Genomic DNA, 26,385 nt, shown 5'->3' with positions numbered 1-26,385 from the left:
CTGTTGGGACACCTACCATACTGGGATTGGTTTGTTATGTCTGTGCAATGAGTCATTGATCCTATTGATCGGCCAGGGTAAGGTAATGTCACTCCACATGGGGTTGGCACCTTCCCTTCTCTTCATCAAATCAAATCAAATGTATTTATATAGCCCTTCGTACATCAGCTGATATCTCAAAGTGCTGTACAGAAACCCAGCCTAAAACCCCAAAAAGCAAGCAATGCAGGTGTAGAAGCACAGTGGCTAAAAACTCCCTAGAAAGGCCAAAACCTAGGAACAAACCTAGAGATGAACCAGGCTATGTGGGGTGGCCAGTCCTCTTCTGGCTGTGCCGGGTGGAGATTATAACAGAACATGGCCAAGATGTTCAAATGTTCATAAATGACCAGCATGGTCGAATAATAATAAGGCAGACCAGTTGAAACTGGAGCAGCAGCACGGCCAGGTGGACTGGGGACAGCAAGGTGTCATCAGGTCAGGTAGTCCTGAGGCATGGTCCTAGGGCTCAGGTCCTCCGAGAGAGAGAAAGAAAGAGAGAACTAGAGAGAGCACACTTAAATTCACACAGGACACCGAATAGGACAGGAGAAGTACTCCAGATATAACAAACTGACCCTAGCCCCCTGACACATAAACTACTGCAGCATAAATACTGGAGGCTGAGACAGGAGGGGTCAGGAGACACTGCGGCCCCATCCGAGGACACCCCCGGACAGGGCCAAACAGGAAAGATATAACCCCACCCACTTTTCCAAAGCACAGCCCGCACACCACTAGAGGGATATCTTCAACCACCAACTTACCATCCTGAGACAAGGCTGAGTATAGCCCACAAAGATCTCCGCCACGGCACAACCCAAAGGGGGGGCGCCAACCCAGACAGGATGACCACATCAGTGACTCAACCCACTCAGGTGACGCACCCCTCCCAGGGACTGTATGAGAGCCCCAGTAAGCCAGTGACTCAGCCCCTGTAATAGGGTTAGAGGCAGAGAATCCCAGTGGAAAGAGGGGAACCGGCCAGGCAGAGACAGCAAGGGCGGTTCGTTGCTCCAGAGCCTTTCCGTTCACCTTCCCACTCCTGGGCCAGACTACACTCAATCATATGACCCACTGAAGAGATGAGTCTTCAGTAAATACTTGAAGGTTATGACCGAGTTTGCATCTCTGACATGGGTAGGCAGACCGTTCCATAAAAATGGAGCTCTATAGGAGAAAGCCCTGCCTCCAGCTGTTTGCTTAGAAATTCTAGGGACAATTAGGAGGCCTGCGTCTTGTGACCGTAGCGTTCGTGTAGGTATGTATGGCAGGACCAAATCAGAGAGATAGGTAGGAGCAAGACCATGTAATGCTTTGTAGGTTAGCAGTAAAACCTTGAAATCAGCCCTTGCTTTGACAGGAAGCCAGTGTAGGGAGGCTAGCACTGGAGTAATATGATCACATGTTTTGGTTCTAGTAAGGATTCTAGCAGCCGTATTTAGCACTAACTGAAGTTTATTTAGTGCTTTATCCTGGTAGCCGGAAAGTAGAGCATTGCAGTAGTCTAACCTAGAAGTGACAAAAGCATGGATACATTTTTCTGCATAATTTTTGGACAGAAAGTTTCTGATTTTTGCAATGTTACGTACATGGAAAAAAGCGGTCCTTGAAATGGTCTTGATATGTTCTTCAAAAGAGAGATCAGGGTCCAGAGTAACGCCGAGATCCTTCACAGTTTTATTTGAGACGACTGTACAACCATTAAGATGAATTGTCAGATTCAACAGAAGATCTCTTTGTTTCTTGGGACCTAGAACAAGCATCTCGGTTTTGTCCGAGTTTAAAAGTAGAACGTTTGCAGCCATCCACTTCCTTATGTCTGAAACACATGCTTCTAGCGAGGGCAATTTTGGGGCTTCACCATGTTTCATTGAAATGTACAGCTGTGTGTCATCCGCATAACAGTGAAAGTTAACATTATGTTTTCGAATGACATCCCCAAGAGGTAAAATATATAGTGAAAACAATAGTGATCCTAAAACGGAACCTTGAGGAACACCGACATTTACAGTTGATTTGTCAGAGGACAAACCATTCACAGAGACAAACTGATATCTTTCCGACAGATAAGATCTAAACCAGGCCAGAACTTGTCCGTGTAGACCAATTTGGGTTTCCAATCTCTCCAAAATAATGTGGTGATCGATGGTATCAAAAGCAGCACTAAGGTCTAGGAGCACAAGGACAGATGCAGAGCCTCGGTCTGATGCCATTAAAAGGTCATTTACCACCTTCACAAGTGCAGTCTCAGTGCTATGATGGGGTCTAAAACCAGACTGAAGCATTTCGTATACATTGTTTGTCTTCAGGAAGGCAGTGAGTTGCTGCGCAACAGCCTTTTCTAAAATTTTGGAGAGGAATGGAAGATTCGATATAGGCCGATAGTTTTTTATATTTTCTGGGTCAAGGTTTGGCTTTTTCAAGAGAGGCTTTATTACTGCCACTTTTAGTGAGTTTGGTACACATCCGGTGGATAGAGAGCCGTTTATTATGTTCAACATAGGAGGGCCAAGCACAGGAAGCAGCTCTTTCAGTAGTTTAGTTGGAATAGGGTCCAGTATGCAGCTTGAAGGTTTAGAGGCCATGAGTATTTTCATCATTGTGTTAAGAGATATAGTACTAAAACACTTGAGGGTCTCTCTTGCTCCTAGGTCCTGGCAGAGTTGTGCAGACTCAGGACAACTGAGCTTTGAAGGAATACGCAGATTTAAAGAGGAGTCCGTAATTTGCTTTCTAATAATCATGATCTTTTCCTCAAAGAAGTTCATGAATTTATCACTGCTGAAGTGAAAGCCATCCTCTCTTAGGGGAATGCTGCTTTTTAGCTAGCTTTGCGATAGTATCAAAAAGGAATTTCAGATTGTTCTTATTTTCCTCAATGAAGTTATAAAAATAGGATGATCGAGCAGCAGTAAGGGCTCTTCGGTACTGCACGGTACTGTCTTTCCAAGCTAGTCGGAAGACTTCCAGTTTGGTGTGGCGCCATTTCCGTTCCAATTTTCTGGAAGCTTGCTTCAGAGCTCGGGTATTTTCTGTGTACCAGGGAGCTAGTTTCTTATGAGAAATGTTTTTAGTTTTTAGGGGTGCAACTGCATCTAGGGTATTGCGCAAGGTTAAATTGAGTTCCTCAGTTAGATGGTTAACTGATTTTTGTCCTCTGGCGTCCTTGGGTAGACAGAGGGAATCTGGAAGGACATCAAGGAATCTTTGTGTTGTCTGTGGATTTATAGCATGACTTTTGATGTTCCTCGGTTGGGGTCTGAGCAGATTATTTGTTGCAATTGCAAACATAATAAAATGGTGGTCCGATAGTCCAGGATTATGAGGAAAAACACTAAGATCCACAACATTTATTCCATGGGACAAAACTAGGTCCAGAGTATGACTGTGACAGTGAGTGGGTCCAGAGACATGTTGGACAAAACCCACTGAGTCAATGATGGCTCCGAAAGCTTTTTGGAGTGGGTCTGTGGACTTTTCCATGTGAATATTAAAGTCACCAAAGATTAGAATATTATCTGCTATGACTACAAGGTCCGATAGGAATTCAGGGAACTCAATGAGGAACGCTGTATATGGCCCAGGAGGCTTGTAAACAGTAGCTATAAAATGATTGAGTAGGCTGCATAGATTTCATGACTAGAAGCTCAATAGACGAAAACGTCATTTTTTTGTTGTTGTAAATGTTAGCAACACCTCCGCCTTTGCGGGATGCACGGGGGATATGGTCACTAGTGTAGCCAGGAGGTGAGGCATCATTTAACACAGTAAATTCATCAGGCTTAAGCTATGTTTGTCAGGCCAATCACATCAAGATTATGATCAGTGATTAGATCATTGACTATAATTGCCTTTGAAGTAAGGGATCTAACATTAAGTAGCCCTATTTTGAGATGTGAGGTATCATGATCTCTTTCAATAATGACAGGAATGGAGGAGGTCTTTATCCTAGTGAGATGGAAGACCATTTCATCTAGTTCAGGGCTGTTCAATGCCAATCCTGTTGGGCCAAAACACTTCAAGTTTTCTTGCTCTTCTTCTAATAAGACTGAGTACACCAGGAACGTGCAATTAACTGCCAGGTAGAAACTAAAAGCAGTAGCGTTTGGGCTCTCCAGCTCTAACAGCTCTGGGCTCGGCTTCCCAAATGCATCGTAAGGCTATGTTCATCGTTAGAACCATTGAGCTCAGTGCTTTTAATGATTAACTTAGCCTTAATATACTTTTTGGAAACTGGGCCCTGGTCTAGTTGTTGAAACCGATGGAGGGGCTGCATGGCTTTTCCCAGAGGATTGGTCTTCCACTCTAGTCGCATCAACGTTTGCTAGGTTGTGTGACGGTTTGTACTGAACGACACATTTCCCTAAAACATAGCGTACCGTTCATCAACAGTCTGAGGTATGTTTGCTCAGATTTGATATGTGTGGCCTGATCAATATGGGTGTGACCATCTGAAATCACAACTCGTACAGCACTATAATCACAATGATTTTCAACTGGTCGAACAGTACTGTTTCCGTTGAATTCAGCTGTTGCCCACCGTTTTGTCTTACTGAACGCAACCCTGGTTAATTTTCCACTTGACCATTTGTAAAATATTCCTCCATAAGAACTATTTAACCATTCTTATTGATGCTTAGTATGCACTGCAGGTCAGTCATCCCCAGCATTAACTTCTATCGTTTTCATGCTTACACACATCTGACATTCACAAAACATCAATCAAAAGCTTTTTCCTCCTTGTATTAGAAACTGCTCTGACCTTTTTAAACGTGTGTATTCATCTATTACATTATTAGCAGTTTGAGCTACATTCTGTCAAAGCAGCAGCGATTGACAAACATTCTTATTGTTTCAATGGGCCCGTTTGTCAAATTCCCAGCACTGAGATGAGTGGCACGAAGTGACAGTATTTAGAATAACAATCAAGCCCTTTATGAAACTGCTGTTTGATGCTAACCAGTATAGCTGCCTTATTTTCCTGTGAATGGAGTCGTGAATGCAGTATTTATATTCACATGGTTTAATATGAACAATGGATACATCAGTTTAACAGCAGCAGTTTAATATGAATATGTGATGATGGGATGCATGACAGCATTTGTATGTGGGTCTGTTCTATGGCATTAATGGCAATATGATTGTAAGCGTTAATACAGTTTCTGTTATGATTATAGGCTACAGTCTGTCAGTTTGTTTGGCATCCATGCCATTTCCCACATGGTGCTCACCACTGGTTCATGCATTGTTCTGTATTTTACATACTAAACCTGATAGTGCCACATTCCAACTATAGGCGATAATAAGAGCCTCTCAAAGCCACAGGCCAATGTGTTTATGGCATATAAAGACCTCTGTGGAGGAGTTCATCATGAGTGTGATGGCTAATTTATTGATCCAGCCTGTGTTGTGTTCAGAGTGGCCTCTGCTGCCTGTCATCACAACCCAGGGAGAGGAAGTAATGAGCAGGGCTGGCTGCCTTAAGTCCCAAATAGCACCCTATTCCTTATATAGTGCACTACATTTGATGAGCTTTGTAGGGAATAGAGTGCTATTCAGGAGTCAACCAGTCTGTCGACAGGCAGCATAATGACAGCAGGATGTGCAATATCAACTTGGTGGTCTGGAGGACCTGGGGAGAGGAGGGGCTTTGCTGCCAAGGCCAGCAGTCAGGTGCCTTCGTTCTGAGGGAAGAGGTGAGACCCAGGCCTACTAAGATGTAGATGAGACGCAGGGGAAGATAAGTAGCTCTCTGTGGGCTTGGTTGATGTGTGCAGACTGCAGAGCAGAGGAAGTGGTTGGGGCAAAGAACTATTCTTATCGATAACTGCTGTGTATCCTTAGTCCCCTATTGATTTTATTCGACTACATAATTTAATTTGATCACTTAAGTTGTAGCCAGTCTCTTGATTAATGTGTTGTGTATCACTCCACTGAGTAACACACTTGGGTATAAAGGTGAGTTAACCTCTATAATACTCTTAAGAACCATTTTAGGTGTGAGTATGAAAGGTAAGCTACGACCGTATATGAATGCAGTCCATAGTAGCAGCCACGTTCTGGAATGCAGCCCCAGGGCTGTGTTGGTGCACATTAACAACAATATATCTGAATTTCACACCTCAGTGTGACCCAGCCCAGCTATGTGTAACCTTATACAAAAGAGCCAAATCATGAGATTCCAATACTTCGGCAGGATTCCTTTTGAACTTTGAAGACCAGGGCTTTTCTGTGCCTGCCTGTGCTTAACGCTTAGTTAGGATACAATCTGATTCTCCACCCTTTTCCAGAAGTGTATTGATTAAAAAGCATGGGATTGGTTTAATTGTTGGCTGAAGGCAGTTTCCACCGTTGTAAAATCCATCTGAGAAAGTGTGCTAATTCACACTCTGGGAGAAGTGTAGAGAACTGTAACTTGCCTTAGTTTGGACCAGAGCATGTGACCCAAACCCACGGTTCAGTGGGTGCACTCCTGTGCTCTCCCACCCTGTCACATTCTCATGTTCAGTTATAATTAGCAACAGGCAACACACGGCATTCAAGTATCACAGCTGCAGCTCGCTGGACAACAGTCCTGCCAACAGCAACTGATAAAATACTACACCTCTGACATGCACAGGATCCAAAAGGTTGGAGGTTGAAATTGGGTATTCATATTCCAGTCAACATTTCCCATACTGTGTCCCTTCCACTTCCACTCATCCGCATCCATGCATTTGAGTTGTAATGTGAAGGCCTTCCTGTTTGCATTGCAAATCAAATATGGCTGCTTGCCAAGCATGTCTCAAAGCTATTTCTGATTGGTTGGCCTTTGTAAATTGTTTGTTTAAGTACTGTACATTACACAAGGGTAGTTAGTCCATGCTTGTGGTGAGGGCTGATCATTCTTAGCAGTTCTGATGCAAGAAGTCCTATAATTGAAAAGAGATGCCAGGCTTAAAGCTACATTCTGAGATTAGAGAAAGCAGCTGCAGCCCGGCCTTTGTTTTGGTATACAGCGGAGGGATGGGGCTGCGGAAATGTAACCCCGCTCAGATTCATAGATTGAGTTCTAAATGCAGTCAATGAGTAGGACTAAATAGAACTGAAATGACCATTGGACAGATCCAAAATTGTACCTTTTTTAAGATGATTCAGTGATGCTATTTCTCTGGAATTGCCTCTTGAATACAGCTTCTCTGGCCTGTGGTGTTTGCCATGCAGGAGAGTCCTCACTGTTATGTCATGTGAGACAATGGCCCTTCATCTGTAGCCTGTGTAAACTGACAGGACAAGCTGCATTAGTTCAAATGGCAAGGAACATTTGTGAGAATTATGTTTTAAAAATGGGGTCTGTTCTGATAAGATATTTCATTTGGCTGGAGCCTATGGTGTCTTTGTGAAAATGAAAGTCTGAAGTCTTGCAAAAAGCAACGTTACAGATTCATATCCAGACCCATGCAGCACTCCAAACGTAGGCCCATAGCCTGAAGAGATGTGTTACTAACTCAGCAACTGTTCCTCATATCTTATATGGTGTTGCTGTTCCTCTAGACCAAAATGACTTGAATTATGACTGGTTCTAGATTGAACTGGTGCTTAAAGATGTATTTTATTAAGGTTTTGCATAATTTCAGTCAGTAGTTGTAAAAATAGTGACAACGAGCCAAAACGAGTCGTCCATTTCGTATAATATGTTATGTTATATCCCACAAAAAAAGATCTAATTCCAATTCGTACAATATGTTACCCATTTGTAAGATATGTTACCCATTTGTAAGATATGTTACCCATTTGTAAGATATGTTACCCATTTGTAAGATATGTTACCCATTTGTAAGATATGTTACCCATTTGTAAGATATGTTACCCATTTGTAAGTGCTTAACATCCCGTTCAATCTCTTTAACTACTGTAGTATCTTCTAGGAACTGTTGGCAACCTGTTTCAGTAGCTTCTGTGCTAGAATCAGCTAATTATCCACTTACACTGTTCACTATATTGCTTTAATTGCCTTGGAGGTGGTTTGGCTTTTCTCAATGATTCATTGAAATAGTTGTTATATTTAAATACTTTGTCCTTTCATCCAACAGTGATGCGTTACCATTTAAAAAAATTAATTTCAAATGAACTGCATTCCGTAATTGAAAGCGATTGGGGGTTCTGAAAACTTACGTTTACATTATAAAATTGTAATTTAACAACCGACAAGTTTTTAGTTTATTGTTTCTATTTAATGAAAGGGACAGAGCCTGTGAAGTGAGAACCACATACCACAGAATTCCAGCTTGTACTGAACATGTTTATATGGCAGAATCATACTTTCCCATTCCACATTATTAGGTGTCCTTAAGAAGGTGCACTTTACTGGCCTTTGGGCCAAATTCAAGGTGTCGTGTCACTGGCTGCATTCCCTAAAGAGCCCTGGTCAAAAGTAATGCACTATTTAGGGAATAGGGTGCCATTTGGGAGACAGCCCCTGAACCCACCCTCCTTTGGCCCAGGCCAGTGCTAGGGGAACTAACTGTCATACTGGATCACCGCAGCTGAAAGCAGATCTGCTCTGAAATCTGTTTGAGGTTGCAGCTGAGAGCCTCTGCTATTGCTGGACTTTGGTATTGGCAGATCTCCATGGTTGGCATGGTCACCAGGCCCCTCGGGGGCCGGGGCTCATGTCTCTTAGTCACCGGGACAGAAATGTCTGATCTGTAATAATCAGGTGTCTGCTAACAGTAAATAACCACAGCATTGGATTGCAATGACTACTTGGCTATCATATGTAAAACCACACACAGACTATTAGCTCGTAGTCTTTGATGATTAGCCATGTCATTACCTGACACCTGACACACCGTGTTGTCGCCTAACTGTAAATGACCACAGCATTGCAATTGTGTGGCTACTTGCCTAAGGTGTGTAAAACTCTGATTACTTTGGCTGTGTTTACACAGGCAAACCTATTCTGATCTTTTGCCAATAATTGGTCTTTTGACCAATCAGATCAGATCTTTTGCTAATAATTGGGCAAAAGATCAGAATTGGGCTGCCTGTGTAAACACAGCCATGATAGTGACACACTGCTATGAGCTCAGATGCTGCGATGATTGGCCATGTCACTGCCTGACACACAGTGTAGTCTACCTGTTTGACCTTGATCCTTGTGACCTTATTTAGCCCAGAGAGGAATCCAGAATTCAATATCAGTTTAGCGAGCTCTTTGAGTAGCCTCTATCCAATATGAGTGAACAGGTTTCAAACTTCGTCTGGTTGAGTTGTTCTGATCTGCAAGGCTGATACAAACTGACAGTGGAACTACTTTTTGTAAAAATATGAAATGTTCCTTTTTCATGAGAGAAAGTCAAACCTGGCTGATGTGAGTGGAACAGTCTTATAGCCCAAAATAATATTGCTCCTTTATGTTCCTGGATGTTGAAGTGTCGTGGGGTAAACAAAACTTTAGTCCAGCACCTGATTCTCTTTGTTGTCCAAGCTGGGTTGAAGTGCTTTTGGGTGTGCTTTCGTTCTGGTATTGCTACTAGCTTTGATACACATTGGACATTCCCTCAACAGTTGGTTGTCCAAACCAATTATTGCTAAGTCATCTTGTTTATCCCCAAATGCTCATAAACAAATGGACTTCTTATGATTGTGCATTATTTGTTGACACAATTCTACCATTCATATCACTCATCAGAAATGTATTCCTGTTCTGACTCCGTTGAGGTGGTAACCATGCTGAAAATGGCATTCCTGGTTGGAATACCCCAGAAAGTGTGACTGGCCCTGGTTGTATTGTTTGAGATCATGTGGGTGGACCCCACCCCCACCCCCACCACTGCTCTGCCTCTTCCCTAGCCAGGCAAGGGCTTCTATTTTTGGTTTTCCTATGAGGATAGATTCTCTTCTTGCTGCAAATGTTTACCAGCTAGCCTTCCTGCCTACCTTGGTAGTTGAAGGTCATGGTTTCAAGTTGTTCCACCCACTCCACAGGTTGGTTGATTACTCATCCTGAGAGGCTTGAGACAGAGGACAGTATGTGCATGTTTGAGATTGACTACGTACATTGCAGTCGGACTGCACAGAATCACTGATTCTCCCAAATAAATAATCAAATGAGCAATTATCCATCTTGTTCTGTTCAGAGGACTGTGTTTGTTGAATCACAACCAGAGGTTACTTAGCCTAACCCTGTGTGTCGGATAAATAGTGCCTATTATGTTGGATGATTTTTTTTTGTCACTGGCCTACACCCAATACCCCGTAATGTCAAAGTGGAATTATGTTTTTCAATTTTAACAAATTAATTAATTAATTAAAAATACAAAGCTATTGAGTCAAGTATTCAACCCCTTTGTTATGACAAGCCTAAGTAAGTTCACGAATAAAAATGTGCTTGACAAGTCACTTAAGTTGCATGCACTCACTGTGTTAAATAATAGTTTTCAACATTATTTTTGAATGACTACCTCATGTCTGTATCCCACACATCTGTAAGGTCCCTCAGTCAAGCCGTGAATTTCGAACACAGATTCATCCTCAAACACCAGGGAGGTTGTCCAATGCCCCGCAAAGAAGGGCACCTATTGGTAGATGGGTAATTAATAAAAGCAAACATTAAATATCCCTTTGAGCATGCTGAAGTTATTAATTACACTTTGGATGGTGTATCAATACACCCAGTCACTACAAAGATACAGGAGTCCTTCCTAACTCAGTTGCCGGAGAGGAAGGAAACGGCTCAGGGATTTCACCATTAGGCCAATGGTGACTTTAAAACATAGTTTAATGGCTGTGATGGGAGAAAACCGAGGCTGAATCAACAACATTGTAGTTACTCCACAATACTGACCCAATTGACAGAGTGAAAAAAAGGAAGCCTGTACAGAATACAAATATTCCAAAAAATGCATCCTGTTTGCAAAATGTGGGAAAAGTAAAGGGGTGTGAATACTTTCTGAAGGTGCTGGACTTTCCATTTCTTAGACACTTGCTCCCCTTCACCCCACCCCTAATGCCAAAGTGTTTCAAGCTATATGTGGAGCGGTCAGGGGCCAGTTATATAGTTGGTTGTTTTTGACTGTCACTGTACAGCCCCAGTGAGCCTCTGGAAACCTGAGTAGATGGTGTATTCATCCTATTGTGCAGGAATTTGCACTTTGCAGATAAGTGTCAATGTTTGAAGTCCTGGAAACATACCGTTAACAAGTATTACTGACTGTTAACAAGTATTACTGACCGTTAACAAGTATTACTGACCGTTAACAAGTATTACTGTTACCTTTTCATTTTACATTACATTTAAGTCATTTAGCAGATGCTCTTATCCAGAGCGACTTACAAATTGGTGCATTCACCTTATGACATCCAGTGGAACAGCCACTTTACAATAGTGCATCTAAATCTTTTAAGGGGGGTGAGAAGGATTACTTATCCTATCCTAGGTATTCCTTAAAGAGGTGGGGTTTCAGGTGTCTCCGGAAGGTGGTGATTGACTCCGCTGTCCTGGCGTCATGAGGGAGTTTGTTCCACCATTGGGGGGCCAGAGCAGCGAACAGTTTTGACTGGGCTGAGCGGGAACTGTACTTCCTCAGTGGTAGGGAGGCGAGCAGGCCAGGGAATAGTATTGACACATTTTCATGTTGGTGTCTTTAGAATGGAATTTATTTTTCAAAGAGGACCACGTGGCGTCTTAGAAAATGATTTTAAAAACACTGAACAGAGAATGGAATGTCCATTGATAAACCTACCAATAATTTGAATTTGGTTGGGCAAGATTTTCCCCATGTTTTCTCATGTATAATCTAGTCAGAAATGGAAGCCCCTTCTACTGTTCTTATTTGCTTTTGTTGCATTTTGATCTTGACTTGTGACTTACAAATACATTATTTCTGCTTGGCTCTAATGACTAGGCCTAAAGTGCCTTCGGGATTCTGCATCATGATGTTCCAAGACAAACTTTTTTTAATGGCCCCATTTGACACATTCTTGTGTTGAAATGTTTAGTGCAGCTTTGCTTCTCCAGTCCTTTCAAACATGACCTATCTGGCACTGTGACTGCCCTATGCAACAACAGTAAATGCATCCACTGTGACCAGAAAATTGCTCTTTAAGTGCCCGTTAATATACCACTACATGGGCCCTGCTCAACAGTAGTGCAGTATAGACCCATTTCCTAGCTGCATCATGAAAAGTAGCGCGTGCGGGTTCGCACCAGAAAGGGCTTTGTTTACGTAGGAGTCAATATAGAATCCTTCAACTTGAGATGCAGCTCGTGCAAATTAACAAAACCTCATTTAGATGGATTTTGTCTACGACATCACAGATGTCATCGGAGTATTGATTACCTAGCAAGGTAAAATATCACAAATAGAGCTAGATAAAGCCAGAAGAATAATATACTTGTTGAACATAGCTAATTAGCAATAGCCACCAGCCTTGTGTGTTTTCATGGTCATCACTCAGACTGTTAAGTTTGTCAAGGTCCCAACATCAGCGTTAGCTATCCTGTTTTAGAGCTTTTTGGTGTGAAGATGTGAGCACATCACTTGAATGTGATGTTTGCTTGTAAACAAAAAATATCTATGTAGGGAATAGTGCCACTTGGGACGCAGAGGTATCTTTCTGACAGTATTTTGTGTGAGCATTTTCTGATGTCGCCTGCTGCCTGCCCGTATGGGCACTCATTAGACCTATATAAGGGAATCCATTCTTTGTTTATTAGTGGAGGGGAGAGAAAATGGGACTGCAGCCAGTGCTCCCTTCCAGATTTCAAAATGGGAACAGTGACTGAGGCAGAAAGAGGCTAAGTCAGACTGGAGAGAGACTTTACTTTAAACCCACTATCTCTGTAGCCTCCTCTCCGGCTTAAAAAGGTTTTGCAGCAGCGTCATGTATGGCAGGGAGGCATCTGGATTCTATTACATGTGGACAGGCCAACATTATTCAAGTGGCTGAAAATAACCTTTTATTTGTCGCAGCATGCAAAGGGGGGAGAGTTCAGCTCGGCTAATGCAACTAAATGGATACAACGGCTAACATTAGACGGCCTTCTCAACATCTGATGAACCAACAAGTCCAGAGGGTGAGGAGGCAGTTGAGTGATGAGAAGAGGGAGACCTTGGATAGAGGCCAGACAATCCAACACCTACTTAGGGCCAGGTCAGTAGCTAGCACGCTGCGCTGGTGTGGTCTTCGTCATGTTCATTTGGCAGCAACTGAAACAGGGAGGGGACTACCTTAATCCTTGTTTTTGTTTCCCACTGCAAAACGTTTTGCTACATTGTGAACATGATCCCGGTCTCCGTATGGTATGAGGAGCAAGCTAGCTGGTTGGCTCATCTGATACTAGCCTGTTGCCTGGCCAACCAGACTCCTTGCACTGGCCAAACGCCCATGTACATTAGTTTCTCCTCTTCAATGAGTGTCGATCGGAGTACCTCCCCGACCTTTCACCAAATGCGAACACATTCGGGTCCATCTGATCGGTCTAGAAACTGATGAGTTGGGCCAGAGTCAGAACACACTGCAGTTTGAAAATGTGTCATTGGCTTTGACACTCTGATTGGTTAGATTGGTTAGAGACGATCCAATTGCTGATCACTTTGTTTTGTGCAACGCCACTCAACACCACAAACAACTTCAGATTAAAGTATGTAGCAAATGACAGAGCAGGGTTGGGTGCATTTCTATATATAATCAATTAGTTACTAGTTACCCGTTCAAAATTGTAATCTGTAATGCAACTTTTGGATTACCCAAACTCTGTAGCGTTATCTGATTACTTTCAGATTACTTTCCCATTAAGACACATTGTCTTATTCTAAAGGATCCATCAAATGCATTTGGTTTCGTCATAGTGGTCTCTGACTTGTGGTCAGACTCGCTCAGGTGGAACAAATTTAAACTTGCGCCTGTTTTCAATGCTGAATTGAATGTCTTTGAAAAAAATTATCAATATTTTTTTTGCGCAAAAGTCCTTTCTAAATTGAAAAGTAATCCAAGAAGTAATCATTTAGTTTTTCAAAATTACCTATTTAATCTGATTACAATATTTTTGCTGGTAACAACCAATTTACAGTGCAAACTGATTGCAGTGATTGAATTATCTGCAAACTACTTACGGACTGAGAATATTGTTTGCTTGGATATGATTGGGCATGTCTATTAAAGCACTTCTATACTGTCTTAGTGTCACTCACCAAGCAGAAATTAGTACCCTGTAGTTATTTTGGAGTTGGGCTCAGAGTTCTTCAGTGGATTATCTCTAGGATATACAGTAGAATTCAACAGTAATAAAAAAAAGCCCTAATTCCATCCCATTCAACATTTGTTTTGTTTATTAATTGATTGCTAGGAAATTAACTTTTGGTTACAAATTCTGGGTACTTGTGTTGTGTACCCTGGTCTGTGGTTCAGTGGACACTTGACAACTTGACAACTCATCTGACTCAGATGAGAACTGAGAGAAGAGAAGGCTGCCTGCAGAGAGGGATCTCCTTTTTCATTGGAATAGCTAGTTTGCGATGGGGTTAAATGTCCAGAGTCCAGTTAAAAACGTAAACTGAGAACAGCTAACTGGAAGTACTGTACAGTAACAGTTTGTACAGTCATTAACAAGCCCTGTGTTTTGTTGGATATATGGTTGCTCATTTGGGTGGTGGCTCAATTTGGTGGAATTTGCGGTAGTCAGTGGTGGGTGTGGCTTGACAGTAACACATTTTTATTAGCAGTGGTGTGGGATGCACTGAGTGACAAACTGCTATGTATGGACAGTTTTTAGTGAGGAACTATCATATAGTTCGTAAATATTCAGTACTCTGGGGAGTTGAGAAACCCTAACTGTCAGTCTTACCCACCCAGTTGTAAGTATTTGATTATGACTACCTGCGTACTACTTCCTGTGGGACTAATGCAAAGCTTGTGATTTCTATGCTGCAACAACAGTGCTTATGTTCCCTGGCCCTGACTTGCAAATGGCCTCATCACTCAAATCCCCAGTTTGAATTTAATTGAGATAAGCCAATACACGTTTTTTGTTTTCTACTTTGTCTAGTTGAAATGTCATTCTTCAATAGTCTTAAGTTTGAGCACACAGTTTCATATTGAGTCTGTGGGAAGTTCTCAGATCTGGCAGAAAGATAAAGGGTACATTGAAGCCCTCCTCAGGCAGTTGTTGTTAAGACTATTAGGGAATGGAGAAGAATGCTGTCCTTGTCTCAACGCGGGTTATACGTGATCACACACCTCAAACTCCTGATCCAGATCAGGTGGATTAACCCATGTCCATATCAATTAACCAGAGGTAACTTCTCAGGGCAGCTCTTCATGGCTTCTAACATGTCTCATGATGATGTGTCTCATTCTCTCTGAGGCTCTAAGGGTTTATTTGACACTTTTCAGAGCAGAAACACTTTAGACGCAAATACACCGAAGAGAGGCAGCAGAAACACTTTAGACCCAAATACACTGATGAGAGGCAGCAGAAACACTTTAGACCCAAATACACTGAAGAGAGGCAGCAGAAACATTTTAGACCCAAATAACACTGAAGAGAGGCAGCAGAAACACTAGACCCAAATACACTGAAGAGAGGCAGCAGAAACACTTTAGACCCAAATACACTGATGAGAGGCAGCAGAAACACTTTAGACCCAAATACACTGAAGAGAGGCAGCAGAAACACTTTAGACTAGAGGTCGACCGATTATGATTTTCAACGCCAATACCGATTATTGGAGGACCATATACGCCGATACCGATTAATCGGCCATTTTTAAAAATGTATTTATTTGTAATAATGACAATTACAACAATACTGAATGAACACTTATTTTAACTTATTATAAAACATCAATAAAATCAATTTAGCCTCAAATAAACAATGAAACATGTTCAATTTGGTTTAAATAATACAAAAACAAAGTGTTGGAGAAGAAAGTAAAAGTGCAATATGTGCAATGTAAGAAAGCTAACGTTTCATTTCCTTGCTCAGAACATGAGAACATATGAAAGCTGATGGTTCCCTTTAACATGAGTCTTCAATATTCCCAGGTAAGAAGTTTTAGGTTGTAGTTATTATAGGAATTATATGACTATTTCCCTCTATACCATTTGTATTTCATTAACCTTTGACTATTGGATGTTCTTATAGGCACTTTAGTATTGCCAGTGTAACAGTATAGCTTCCGTCCCTCTCCTCGCTCCTCCCTGGGCTCGAACCAGCAACAAAACTACAATTAGCGTGCGCTAACTAGCTAGCCATTTCACTTTGGTTACACAAGCCTCATCTCGGGAGTTGATAGGCTTGAAGTCATGAACAGCGCAATGCTTGACCACAACGAAGAGCTGCTGGCAAAACGCACAAAAGTGCTGTTTGAATGAATGTTTACGCGCCTGCTTCTGACTACCACTGCTCAGTCAGATACTTGTATGCTCAGTCAGATTATATGCAACGCAGGACACGCTAGATAATATCTCGTAATATCATCAACCATGTGTAGTTAACTAGTGATTATGATTGATTGTTTATAAGATAAATTTAATGCTAGCTAACAACTTACCTTGGCTTACTGCATTCGCATAAGTCTCCTTGTGGAATGCAACGAGAGAGAGGCAGGTCGTTATTGTGTTGGACTAGTTAACTGTAAGGTTGCAAGATTAGATCCCCGAGTTGACAAGGTGAAAATCTGTCGTTCTGCCCCTGAACAGGCAGTTAACCCACTGTTCCTAGGCCGTCATTGAAAATAAGAATGTGTTCTTAACTGACTTGCCTAGTTAAATAAAGATTAAATAAAGTTGTAAAAAAATATATATATTTGGCAAATCTGCGCCCAAAAATACAGATTTCCGATTGTTACGAAAATTTGAAATCGGCCCTAATTAATCGGCCATTCCGATTAATCGGCCGACCTCTACTTTAGACCCAAATACACTGAAGAGAGGCAGCAGAAACACTTTAGACCCAAATACACTGAAGAGAGGCAGCAGAAACACTTTAGACCCAAATACACTGAAGAGAGGCAGACTCAGGTAGAAGCATGGTTCCTAGTCCTGTCCTGGGCTTTATTAGGCATGTTGTTGATGATCTCTAGTTCTGGTGAGAAATCTAAGGCTGGAGGTGGGCATTGTTCTGCTGTTGTGCCTTGCCTCGTGTTAAGTGAATTAGCTGTGTTGGATGGGAGCTCCCTCCCAGGCCCTGATTGGATTGTCTGTTCCAGGCTGTGGGTTGGGATTGGACTTGACTGGCACACACACATTCCCACAGGTGAACAACAGACAATTCCTAACTCTAAGGGACACACACACTACACCGGAGATTGATCTGCTATTGTCTTCCGATGCAGTGTGTTTTAGGGACAACCCGCTGGTGGACGTTTGACTGCTGACATTTACTGTGCACGCAATTCTATATGTAGAATCGGCTTGCACATTACCGATGGTACTCTAAGTGCTCTCGACCGGCAAATGCTACCTGTGACCATGCCTTAACCCTCCCTGGTTGGACCGGTGCTTATGCAGGGGAGTGTGTAAACACCACAACACAACACAATCTGGCAACCCAGAGTATTTAAACTCACCCCAATGAAGGTAAATACTACAAACAGTCAATGGGGGGAGTGTACACTCTAGGTAAACTTTACCACAACACAACCTGGCAACCCAGTGAGGTCGGTGTACTCAAACTCACTGTATCATCCCTGGTGATTTGTTTACAGTAAACTGCCATATTCCCAATACAAATGACAAGGACTGGGAGACCGAGGCAACCTAAGTGGCAAATCTCAGCAGGAGTGTGGATATCTGGCTGTTGTAAAAATAGTTTCTCTCTCAATCCCCAGACATCTCTATAGTTGTCTGGTCATCAGTTCCTAATCTAATCCCAGCAGCATTATTATCCAGTATGCATTTAATCTTGTGGTGTGAGTGGAGGTGGTAACTGTTGAAAGATAAGCTGTAGCCTACTCCTGGAATTAGCCCCACTTTGCCTACCTAGAGGGAAACACTACACCCTACCCTCCTCTCTTCTCCAAACTCTCTCTTTCCAGGGGGGTATACCATGGATCTCCCCCTCATTAGCCTCCCCCAGCTACAGTGTCAACACCCACAGTCACAGGGAAGTCACAGGTTGCTTTGGCAGACTGTAAATTCTCGCATCTGGTTCGATCTGGAGGTGTTAGTGGCCAGAGGGAGTGGCCAGAGGGGTTGGAGACAAGTAGCTGGGGCTGAAGGGATTGGAGGGGTTGAGATGTTTAGGGGCTGTGGCAGAATTGGGGCTCCCGAGTGGCGCAGCGGTCTAAGGCATTGCATCTCAGTTCAAGAGGTGTCACAACAGTCATTAGTTTGAATCCAGGCTGTATCACAACCGGCCGTGATTGGGAGTCCCATAGGCCGGCGCACAATTGGCCCAGCGTCGTCTGGGTTTGGCCGGTGAAGGCCATCATTGTAAATAAGAATTTGTTGTTAATGAAATACAAATGGTATAGAGGGAAATAGTCCTATAATTCCTATAATAATTACAACCTAAAACTTCAGCATGAGTGAAGGATGATTTGTTGTGAAATAGGAAGCCGATTTTAGATTTAATTTTGGATTGGAGATGTTTAATGTGAGTCTGGAAGGAGAGTTTACAGTCTAACCAGACACCTAAGTATTTGTAGTTGTCCACATATTCTAAGTCAGAACCGTCCAGAGTAGTGATGCTGGAAGGGCGGGTGTGTAACGGCGTTCGTCTGTTGAAGGAGAGTCGGACCGAAATGCAGCGTGGTGGTTACTTATGTCTTTAATGACGAATAGCGAATACATGAAAATAACTATACAAATACAAAAACAACAAACGGAACGAGAAAACCTAATACAGCCTGTCTGGTGAACAACTACACAGAGACAGGAACAATCACCCACGAAATACACAGTGAAACCCCGGCTACCTAAATATGGTTCCCAATCAGAGACAACGAGAATCACCTGACTCTGATTGAGAACTGCCTCAGGCAGCCAAGCCTATGCTAGACACACCCCTAATCAACCACAATCCCAATGCCTACAAAAACCCCAATAAGACAACACAATAAACCCATGTCACACCCTGGCCTGAACAAATAATTAAGGAAAACACAAAATACTATGACCAAGGCGTGACAGGGTGGGTGCGGGCAGAGATTGGTTGAAGAGCATGCATTTAGTTTTACTTGAATTTAAGAGCAGTTAGAGGTCACAGAAAGAGAGTTGTAATGGCATTGAAGTAGTAGTTAACACAATGTCCAAATAAGGGACAGAGGTGTACAGAATGGTGTCGTCTGCATAGAGGTGGATCAGAGAATCACCAGCAGCAAGAGCAACATCATTAATTTATACAGAAAAGGGAGTTGGCCCGAGAATTGAACCCTGTGGCACCCCCATAGAGACTGCCAGAGGTCTGGACAACAGGCCCTCCAATTTGACACACTGAACTCTGTCTGAGAAGTAGTTGGTGAACCAGGCGAGGCAATCATTTGAGAAACCAAGGCTGTTGAGTCTGCAATAAGAATGTTGTGATTGAAACGAAAGCCTTAGTCAGGTCGATGAATACGGCTGCACAGTAATGTCTCATATCGATGGTGGTTATGATATCGCTTAGGACCTTGTGCGTGGCTGAGGTGCACGCATGACCAGCTCTGAAACCAGATTGCATAGTGGACAAGGTACGGTGGGATTCGAAATGGTCTGTTAACCGTTAACCGAAATCCGTTTGTTAACTTGGCTTTCGAAGACCTTAGAAAAGCAGGGTAGGATAGATATAGGTCTGTAGCAGTTTGGGTCTAGAGTGTCTCCCCCTTTGAAGAGGGGGAGAGCTTTCCAATCTATGGGAATCTCAGACGATACGAGAGGTTGAACAGGCTAGTAATAGGGGTTGCAACAATTTCGGTAGCTAATTTTAGAAAGAGAGGGTCCAGATTGTTTAACCCGGCTGATTTGTAGGGGTCCAGATTTTGCAGCTCTTTCAGAACATCAGCTATCTGGATTTGGGTGAGGGAGAAATGGAGAGACTTGGGCGAGTTTCTGTGGAGGGCTGTTGATCGGAGAAGGGTTAGCCAGGTGGAAAGCATGGCCAGCTGTTGAAAAATGCTTATTGATAATCTCAATTATAGTGGATTTATCAGTGGTGACAGTGTTTCCTAGCCTCAGTGCAGTGGGCAGCTGGGAGGAGGTGCTTTTATTCTCCGTAGACTTTACAGTTCCAGAATTTTTTTGAGTTTGTGCTGCAGGATGCACATTTCTGCTTGAAAAAGCTAGCCTTAGCTATCCTAACTGCCTGTGTATATTTGTTCCTAACTTCCCTGAAAAGTTGCATATCACGGGGGCTATTCGATGCTAATGCAGAACGCCACAGGATATTTTGTGCTGGTTAAGGGCAGTCAGGTCTGGAGAGAACCAAGGGCTACTGTTCCTGGTTCTAAATTTTTGAACGTGACATGCTTATTTAAGATGGAAAGTCACTTTTAAAGAATAACCAGGCATCCTCTACTGACGTGATGAGGTCAATATCCTTCCAGGATACCCGGGCCAGGTTGATTAGAAAGGCCTGCTCGCTGAGGTGTTTTAGGGAGCGTTTGACGGTGATGAGGGGTGGTCGTTTGACTGCAGACCCATTACGGATAAAGGCAGTGATCGCTGAGATCTTGGTTGAAAACAGCAGAGGTGTATTTGGAGGGCAAGTTTGTTAGGATGATATCTATGAGGGTCCCCGTGTTTACGAATTTGGGGTTGTACCTGGTACGTTCATTGATTATTTGTGTGAGATTCAGGGCATCAAGCTTAGATTGTAGGATGGCCGGAGTGTTAAGCATGCCACAGTTTAGGTCACATAACAGCACAAGCTCTGAAGATAGATGAGTGGCAATCAATTCACATATGGTGTCCAGGGCACAGCTGGGGGCAGAGGGTGGTCTATAGCAAGTGGCAACGGTGAGAGACTTGTTTCTGGAAAGGTGGACTTTGAACTCAGCTCAAAGCATTGCCTAGGATGAATATAAAAAGCTTGAACTGTGTGATCCTAATGACCTACATAATATGGTATAATATAAGATGACATAACAATGTATATGAAATCAAGCCTCCAGCCTGTGCATTGTATTTCCTATACAACAGAGGGCTGACAGGCCCCATGATATACATATCACTTACATACCAGTGACTGATGCCTTATCCATTTCATGCACTACAATATCTGTTAATTTATCACTGACATGCGACTGCCATCTGGTAACTTAACCGGTTCGTCCAGTCTGTGTCTTTCAAAGAAGTCAATCATACATCACTAGCAAACACGTTATAGAAATAGTTCAAGTACTAAATGACATGTTTCAGCATTTTTTTCATGCATCAAATGTGGTGTAAAGTCAAGCTGACTGAGGCCACATCTTTCCACTAGATCCTGTCACTTGCATTAGGAGAGATCTGCAGGTCTCTATAGAATTACATTTAGACAATCAATTCTGCTGGAGATTTGATATTGTTTACAGCTGTATCTCTGATCTACACATCAGAGGAGATGATGTGGGATGTCTTTGAAAAGCTCTCACATCACAAGCCTTGATTTATGTGTGAACCATCTATTTGAGGAGACCCTATGATGTAAAGCTTTGCTAAACCGTTGTCAAAAAGAGCTGAGGAAACAGTCGCTTGAAAAAAACTTCTAGTCGACGATCAGAAAAGCATGATTGCTTCCATGTTTTGGGCAGATCATACTAATGCAGGATAATGTACTGGGTCTGGATGGTAATGACATGGCAGTTGGTGAGCAGCTGACAGCTGGCGTCGCCTTTTGGATAAACAATTTGAGACATTTGAGACAATGGATTTGATAGGTGGCTCTTTCTATAGTTTTGTACTAAACTTGTAGTTCTCTTATCAAATGAAACCTCGGCATTATAAGTTGCGTACGGTAAATGAAACGTTTAGCAGGATCATGATGTAAGTGCTTTGTGTCCTCTGTGATCTCTGACACATGTTGTACACCAACCTTGTGTCATGTTATCATTTCCAAAACATTCCCTGGGATACTTAGGCACTAATTGGTGACTGCGTGGCGTTTTCCAACTGCTCTACTTAGTTACAAGACTAACCGTCACAGACAGAATAGCGTTGCTACTGTCAAGTTGGCTGTTCAAGCTGTCCGTCTTTGAGAAACTGGTTTGTGATCATGTTGCATGCCTAGAACTGCGTATATATGTGTTTGTGTGTGTACCACAGCAATTGTGCACATGGACGAGGCAGGGTATTTAGCGTGATTGAATGGAAAGGACTGTGTTCCCTGCCCAGGACAATAGAACCTGCCAGCCTTCTGAGAGAGCAGAACTAGCCTCGACACAGCAGATACGATTGCTCAGCGGCGCTCTGAGCCACTAGGCTTATATTGTTACCTCAACAATGGCTAGCCACAGTCTTCAGAGTTCATCGGCTTGCCATTCTTGTCATGTTGTTCTCCTCTTTCAGCATCCCTCCTTTCTCTCTCCCCAGCCAGCGCAGCGCCTGTGGCCTTTTAATTGGGTTCCAGCAGGTCAGCTTACCTGTCTGGAATGATAATTTTCACAGGGGAAATTCACAGGATTAGCAAAGCCACAGCCTTTTTAAGATGTAAAGTGTTTTTGTTTCAGTAAATTGGCTGAGTGCTGGGTAGTAACCCTCTAATTCTCCTCAGCATCTACCCTTGATATATTCAGTCTGTGTATTACCTCCGATGGCCTTATTTACCTTTTGGCTTTGACCTTTAGTTCAAGGTTTAGGCTGTTTAGTCGATTGTTTGGTCTATAGGCTGTTGGTCTATCAAGATTTTTTTAACATTCTTTTTTAGTAGAGCAGTCTAAAATATATTTCTTTTTATGGCACATCAGACACCTGATTCACGCTCGTCTGTGGACTAATCCATTGTGGAGGCACACCAACAGTATATTTTTACAATGACGGCCTACCGGGGAACAGTGGGTTAACTCCCTTGTTAACTCTGGGATTCGATCCTGCAACCTTTCGGTTACTGGCCCAACGCTCTAACCACTAAGCTACCTGCCGCCCCAAATCAGTATCACATTTACAGTTAATTCCCATAATTTCTAATCTAAAATGTTTGGTTACGGTCATTTCAGTTAATGCATTCAATATATTATTTCTACAGTCTTTTACCGTTCTCATTGTCGGAGTCGACAAGTTGTTTGCGGACTGCACGACCTAGGATACACATGTGAGGAACAGGTTTTGGTTTATTTCCATTTAGGAGTTGTCAATTTATTAGTTGTTTATTTGTTTCAATGTTACAATGTTTTTAGTTCCTTGCAGACAGGCCATGCACAGCCAATGTGATTTATAGGATATTTATTTTTATCAGGATATATTCTACCAGCAGGCTGCAATGTGTTTATTTGTTGGCTTTGTGTAGGCAATTTTTACGTAGTTGGCAATATAAGTTACTTTTAGAATTTAGATTAACCACATGATAATGATTTTGAGATGCCGAAACTTTATTATAAATGAAATTAAACAGTTCCACGTAAATGTGCATATAAAAGTCATAACGGGCATGCAGATTGGTAGATAAATTGTCACTACAAATGGAAAAGGTTGCCAACCTCAGGTGTCGCGTAACAGCAGAATCTGCAAAGGTCAGCAGGAGGAAGAGGGTCAGGAACAGTTGTTCTTCTTCTTCTGGTTAGGCGATCCTGATCTCTGGCTCCCTCCAGTCATCCAGTCATTTGTCTTAATTATTTCATCACAGTGTGCTTAAAGCAGGGATCATCATGTAGATTCAGCCGCGGGCTGATTTTATTATTGTTTTCTAAAGCGGATGGTCGGGGGGCCGGAACATAATTGCAAATAACTTGCAGACTGCAAATTGATCGCAAGAAGCCCAAACCGATATAATATTTTACTAAAACATAATCATATCAAACTTTACTTACATTTGTATATGATCACGTATCTCTCTATTATGCGTGGAAATACTAACAGATTTCCTAAATTAAAATCACTTGGTGATTTCCTTTTTGTATTTATTTTTTTGAACTTGGGGGGCCTAATAAAACCACTCGCAGGTAAATTCGGCCTGTGGGCCGCCATTTGAGGAACCCTGGCATAAAGTGTCAGACAAGCTCATTCGTCTACATATAGTTGATTTTATTAATAAACATAGGGTGTGTCTATATAGGGAAAAAATACACGTTTAAAAATGTTGACCAATCGAGCAGACGACTCTCAGCCAACTAAGGTTGTTTTTTTTGTCAGTAGTAGTAGGCTATGCAACAGACTTAACACCAGCAGTCCTGCACTCAGCTTTTACACCCATAGAGAGGATTAGAGACCACCCTTATCTCTCCACAGCTGAGTTATAAAATAGATTAGACTTATCATTGGTGAGGAGCAGTTGTTTACATCGTGGCTTTGGGTCCAGACCCGACTTGAACAGTCTCAGCAAGAGTTCTTGTTTGCCAAAAGACCCAATGGGATGTCATCCTACTATACTTCTTCATACTGCGTTTAGACAGCCAGCCCAATTCTGATTTTTTTCTCTCTCTCCACTAATTAGTCTTTTGACCAATCAGATCACCTCTGAAAAAGTTCTGATGTCCAAAGATCTGATGTGATTGGTCAAAAGACCAATTAGTGGTTAAAAAAAGATCAGAGTTGGGCTGCCTGTGTAAATGCAGCCTTGGAGGCATAAAACAAAAATACTTCACAACCTCATATTGGTTTTGCTTGTAACCATTTGGTTTGTTCTGTTAAGTACATGGTGGTGTCCTTGATAAAGTATTCATGCAATTTTCTGAGTAGTCTGTTTTCACTCATCAAAGGAAAACAGAAGATTGTGCTCATTCTAGACAAAGCCTAGAGAGCAAATGAGCAATACAGCCTCTGTTCGTAATAATACCACCTGCTATATGTTGAGCACAGTGCTGAAAGTTCATTAAGGTCTTTACTGGAGAGAGACCTCTACTTTGTTACTTGATATTGTTTCTCATAGCAGCTATGAGGAGTATGAATGAGGCGTGTCTATCATACTCTTGTCAGCCATCCAGCAATAAGAAAGTGGAATTCCAGAGGTTTGACTGCTGCTGAACTCGAGCTGCTCTGCTATGTCATTAATGCCTGGCAGCTGGTACCTCCACCACTGGGGAGCCCCAGCATCTGACTGAGTTACAGCAGCTCTGAACACTACTGTAATCCTTCTGGGGGCCTCAGCATCTGACGGATATAGGGAGAGAGAGATGGAGGTATAGGGAATGATAGGCAGAAGATGAGTGCTATTAAAAAAAGTTAAATAAAAAATAATTTGGAAGTCTCGCAGTGGTCTAAGGTTCTGCACCGCAGTGCTAACTATGCAACTAGAGATCCTGGTTCGAGTCCTGGCCGTGAATGGGAGACTCATATGGCCCAGCGTCGTCCGGGTTAGGGGAGGGTTTGGCCAGCAGGGATGTTATTGTCCCATCGCGCTTTAGTGACTCCTGTGGCTGGCCGGGCGCCAGGTGCACAGTGTTTCCTCCGACATATTGGTGTGGCTGGCTTCCGGGTTAAGAGGTTATTGTCAAGAAGCTGTGCGGCTCGGCTGGGTTGTGTTTTGGAGGACGCATGGCACTCAACCTTTGCCTCTCCTGAGTCCATACGGGAGTTGCAGCGATGGGACAAGACTGTAACTACCAATGCGATACCACGAAATTGGGGAGAAAAAGGGGTGAAAAATGAAATTGAAATAATTTAGACGCACAAAAAAATGTAGGCAACGGGGATCTTGATCCAGCAGGAGACTGCAGAAGCTTGAAGTTGACATCTTAGCTAGGAAATTAGCAAACCAAATGCATAGCTGGAGTCCTGAGTTGGATATCATTTATTTGACACATCTTAGATTTATTTAGTTATGCTTATAAGCAGTGGCGTAGCACTTGAAGCAGCTCAAATGATATGGAATTAGAGTGCAGAATGAAAGGCCGTGTCTCCTATTTGCTCTCACTAAATCATTGTGATGTTTTTGCTCTGGACGGCTGCTATCTGCAGTTCTGTGTTGTATCTACTCTCTGATGCTGTTGACGCCTAGTGCTGACGGTTGTGTTGATGACAGGCCTGAGATGCTGCTCAATAAACTCTGTCAGGTGTCTCAAACTCTGTCAGTTTTCCTTTATGGCATGTCAGAGTCCAAAGCACACAGGGAACTTTTATTTGCATGACTAATCAAAATGTGTTTTCTCATGACCCTCTCTTGTCCCTCTGCAGCAGACATATGGTGAGCAATATGTTTGGAACATCGAATCGCATAGAAATTACTGTATCGAATCGCAATACATATAGAACCGTTTAAATCTCAATACATATCATATCTGCACCAAAGTATCATGGTATTGTATC

General features: G+C 42.5%; 1 protein-coding gene across 5 annotated transcripts in view; it reads left to right on the top strand.

The window, feature by feature from the left end:
- Positions 1-26,385, top strand: part of LOC118372873 (talin-2) — a 135,921-nt gene that overhangs the window by 1,832 nt on the left and 107,704 nt on the right. For 2 of the 5 annotated variants that reach the window (XR_008126806.1, XM_052513423.1), the window contains exon 1: positions 13,040-13,179. The exons of 2 other annotated variants lie outside the window; for them this stretch is intronic. Coding sequence is in view for 2 of the 3 variants with exons in the window: in XM_052513423.1 (XP_052369383.1) it covers positions 13,122-13,179 (58 nt within the window). In the remaining variant the exon portion in view is untranslated. Of the gene's footprint in view, positions 1-13,039; positions 13,180-26,385 lie in introns of those variants that run through there. One more of the 5 variants, XM_052513424.1, reaches the window with a different exon arrangement.

The sequence above is a fragment of the Oncorhynchus keta genome, unplaced genomic scaffold, assembly GCF_023373465.1.
Source record: "Oncorhynchus keta strain PuntledgeMale-10-30-2019 unplaced genomic scaffold, Oket_V2 Un_scaffold_1109_pilon_pilon, whole genome shotgun sequence".
Classification (NCBI taxonomy): domain Eukaryota; kingdom Metazoa; phylum Chordata; class Actinopteri; order Salmoniformes; family Salmonidae; genus Oncorhynchus; species Oncorhynchus keta.
The sequence above is the reverse complement of the archived record's forward strand: the minus strand, read 5'-3'. Positions and strand labels throughout refer to the sequence as shown.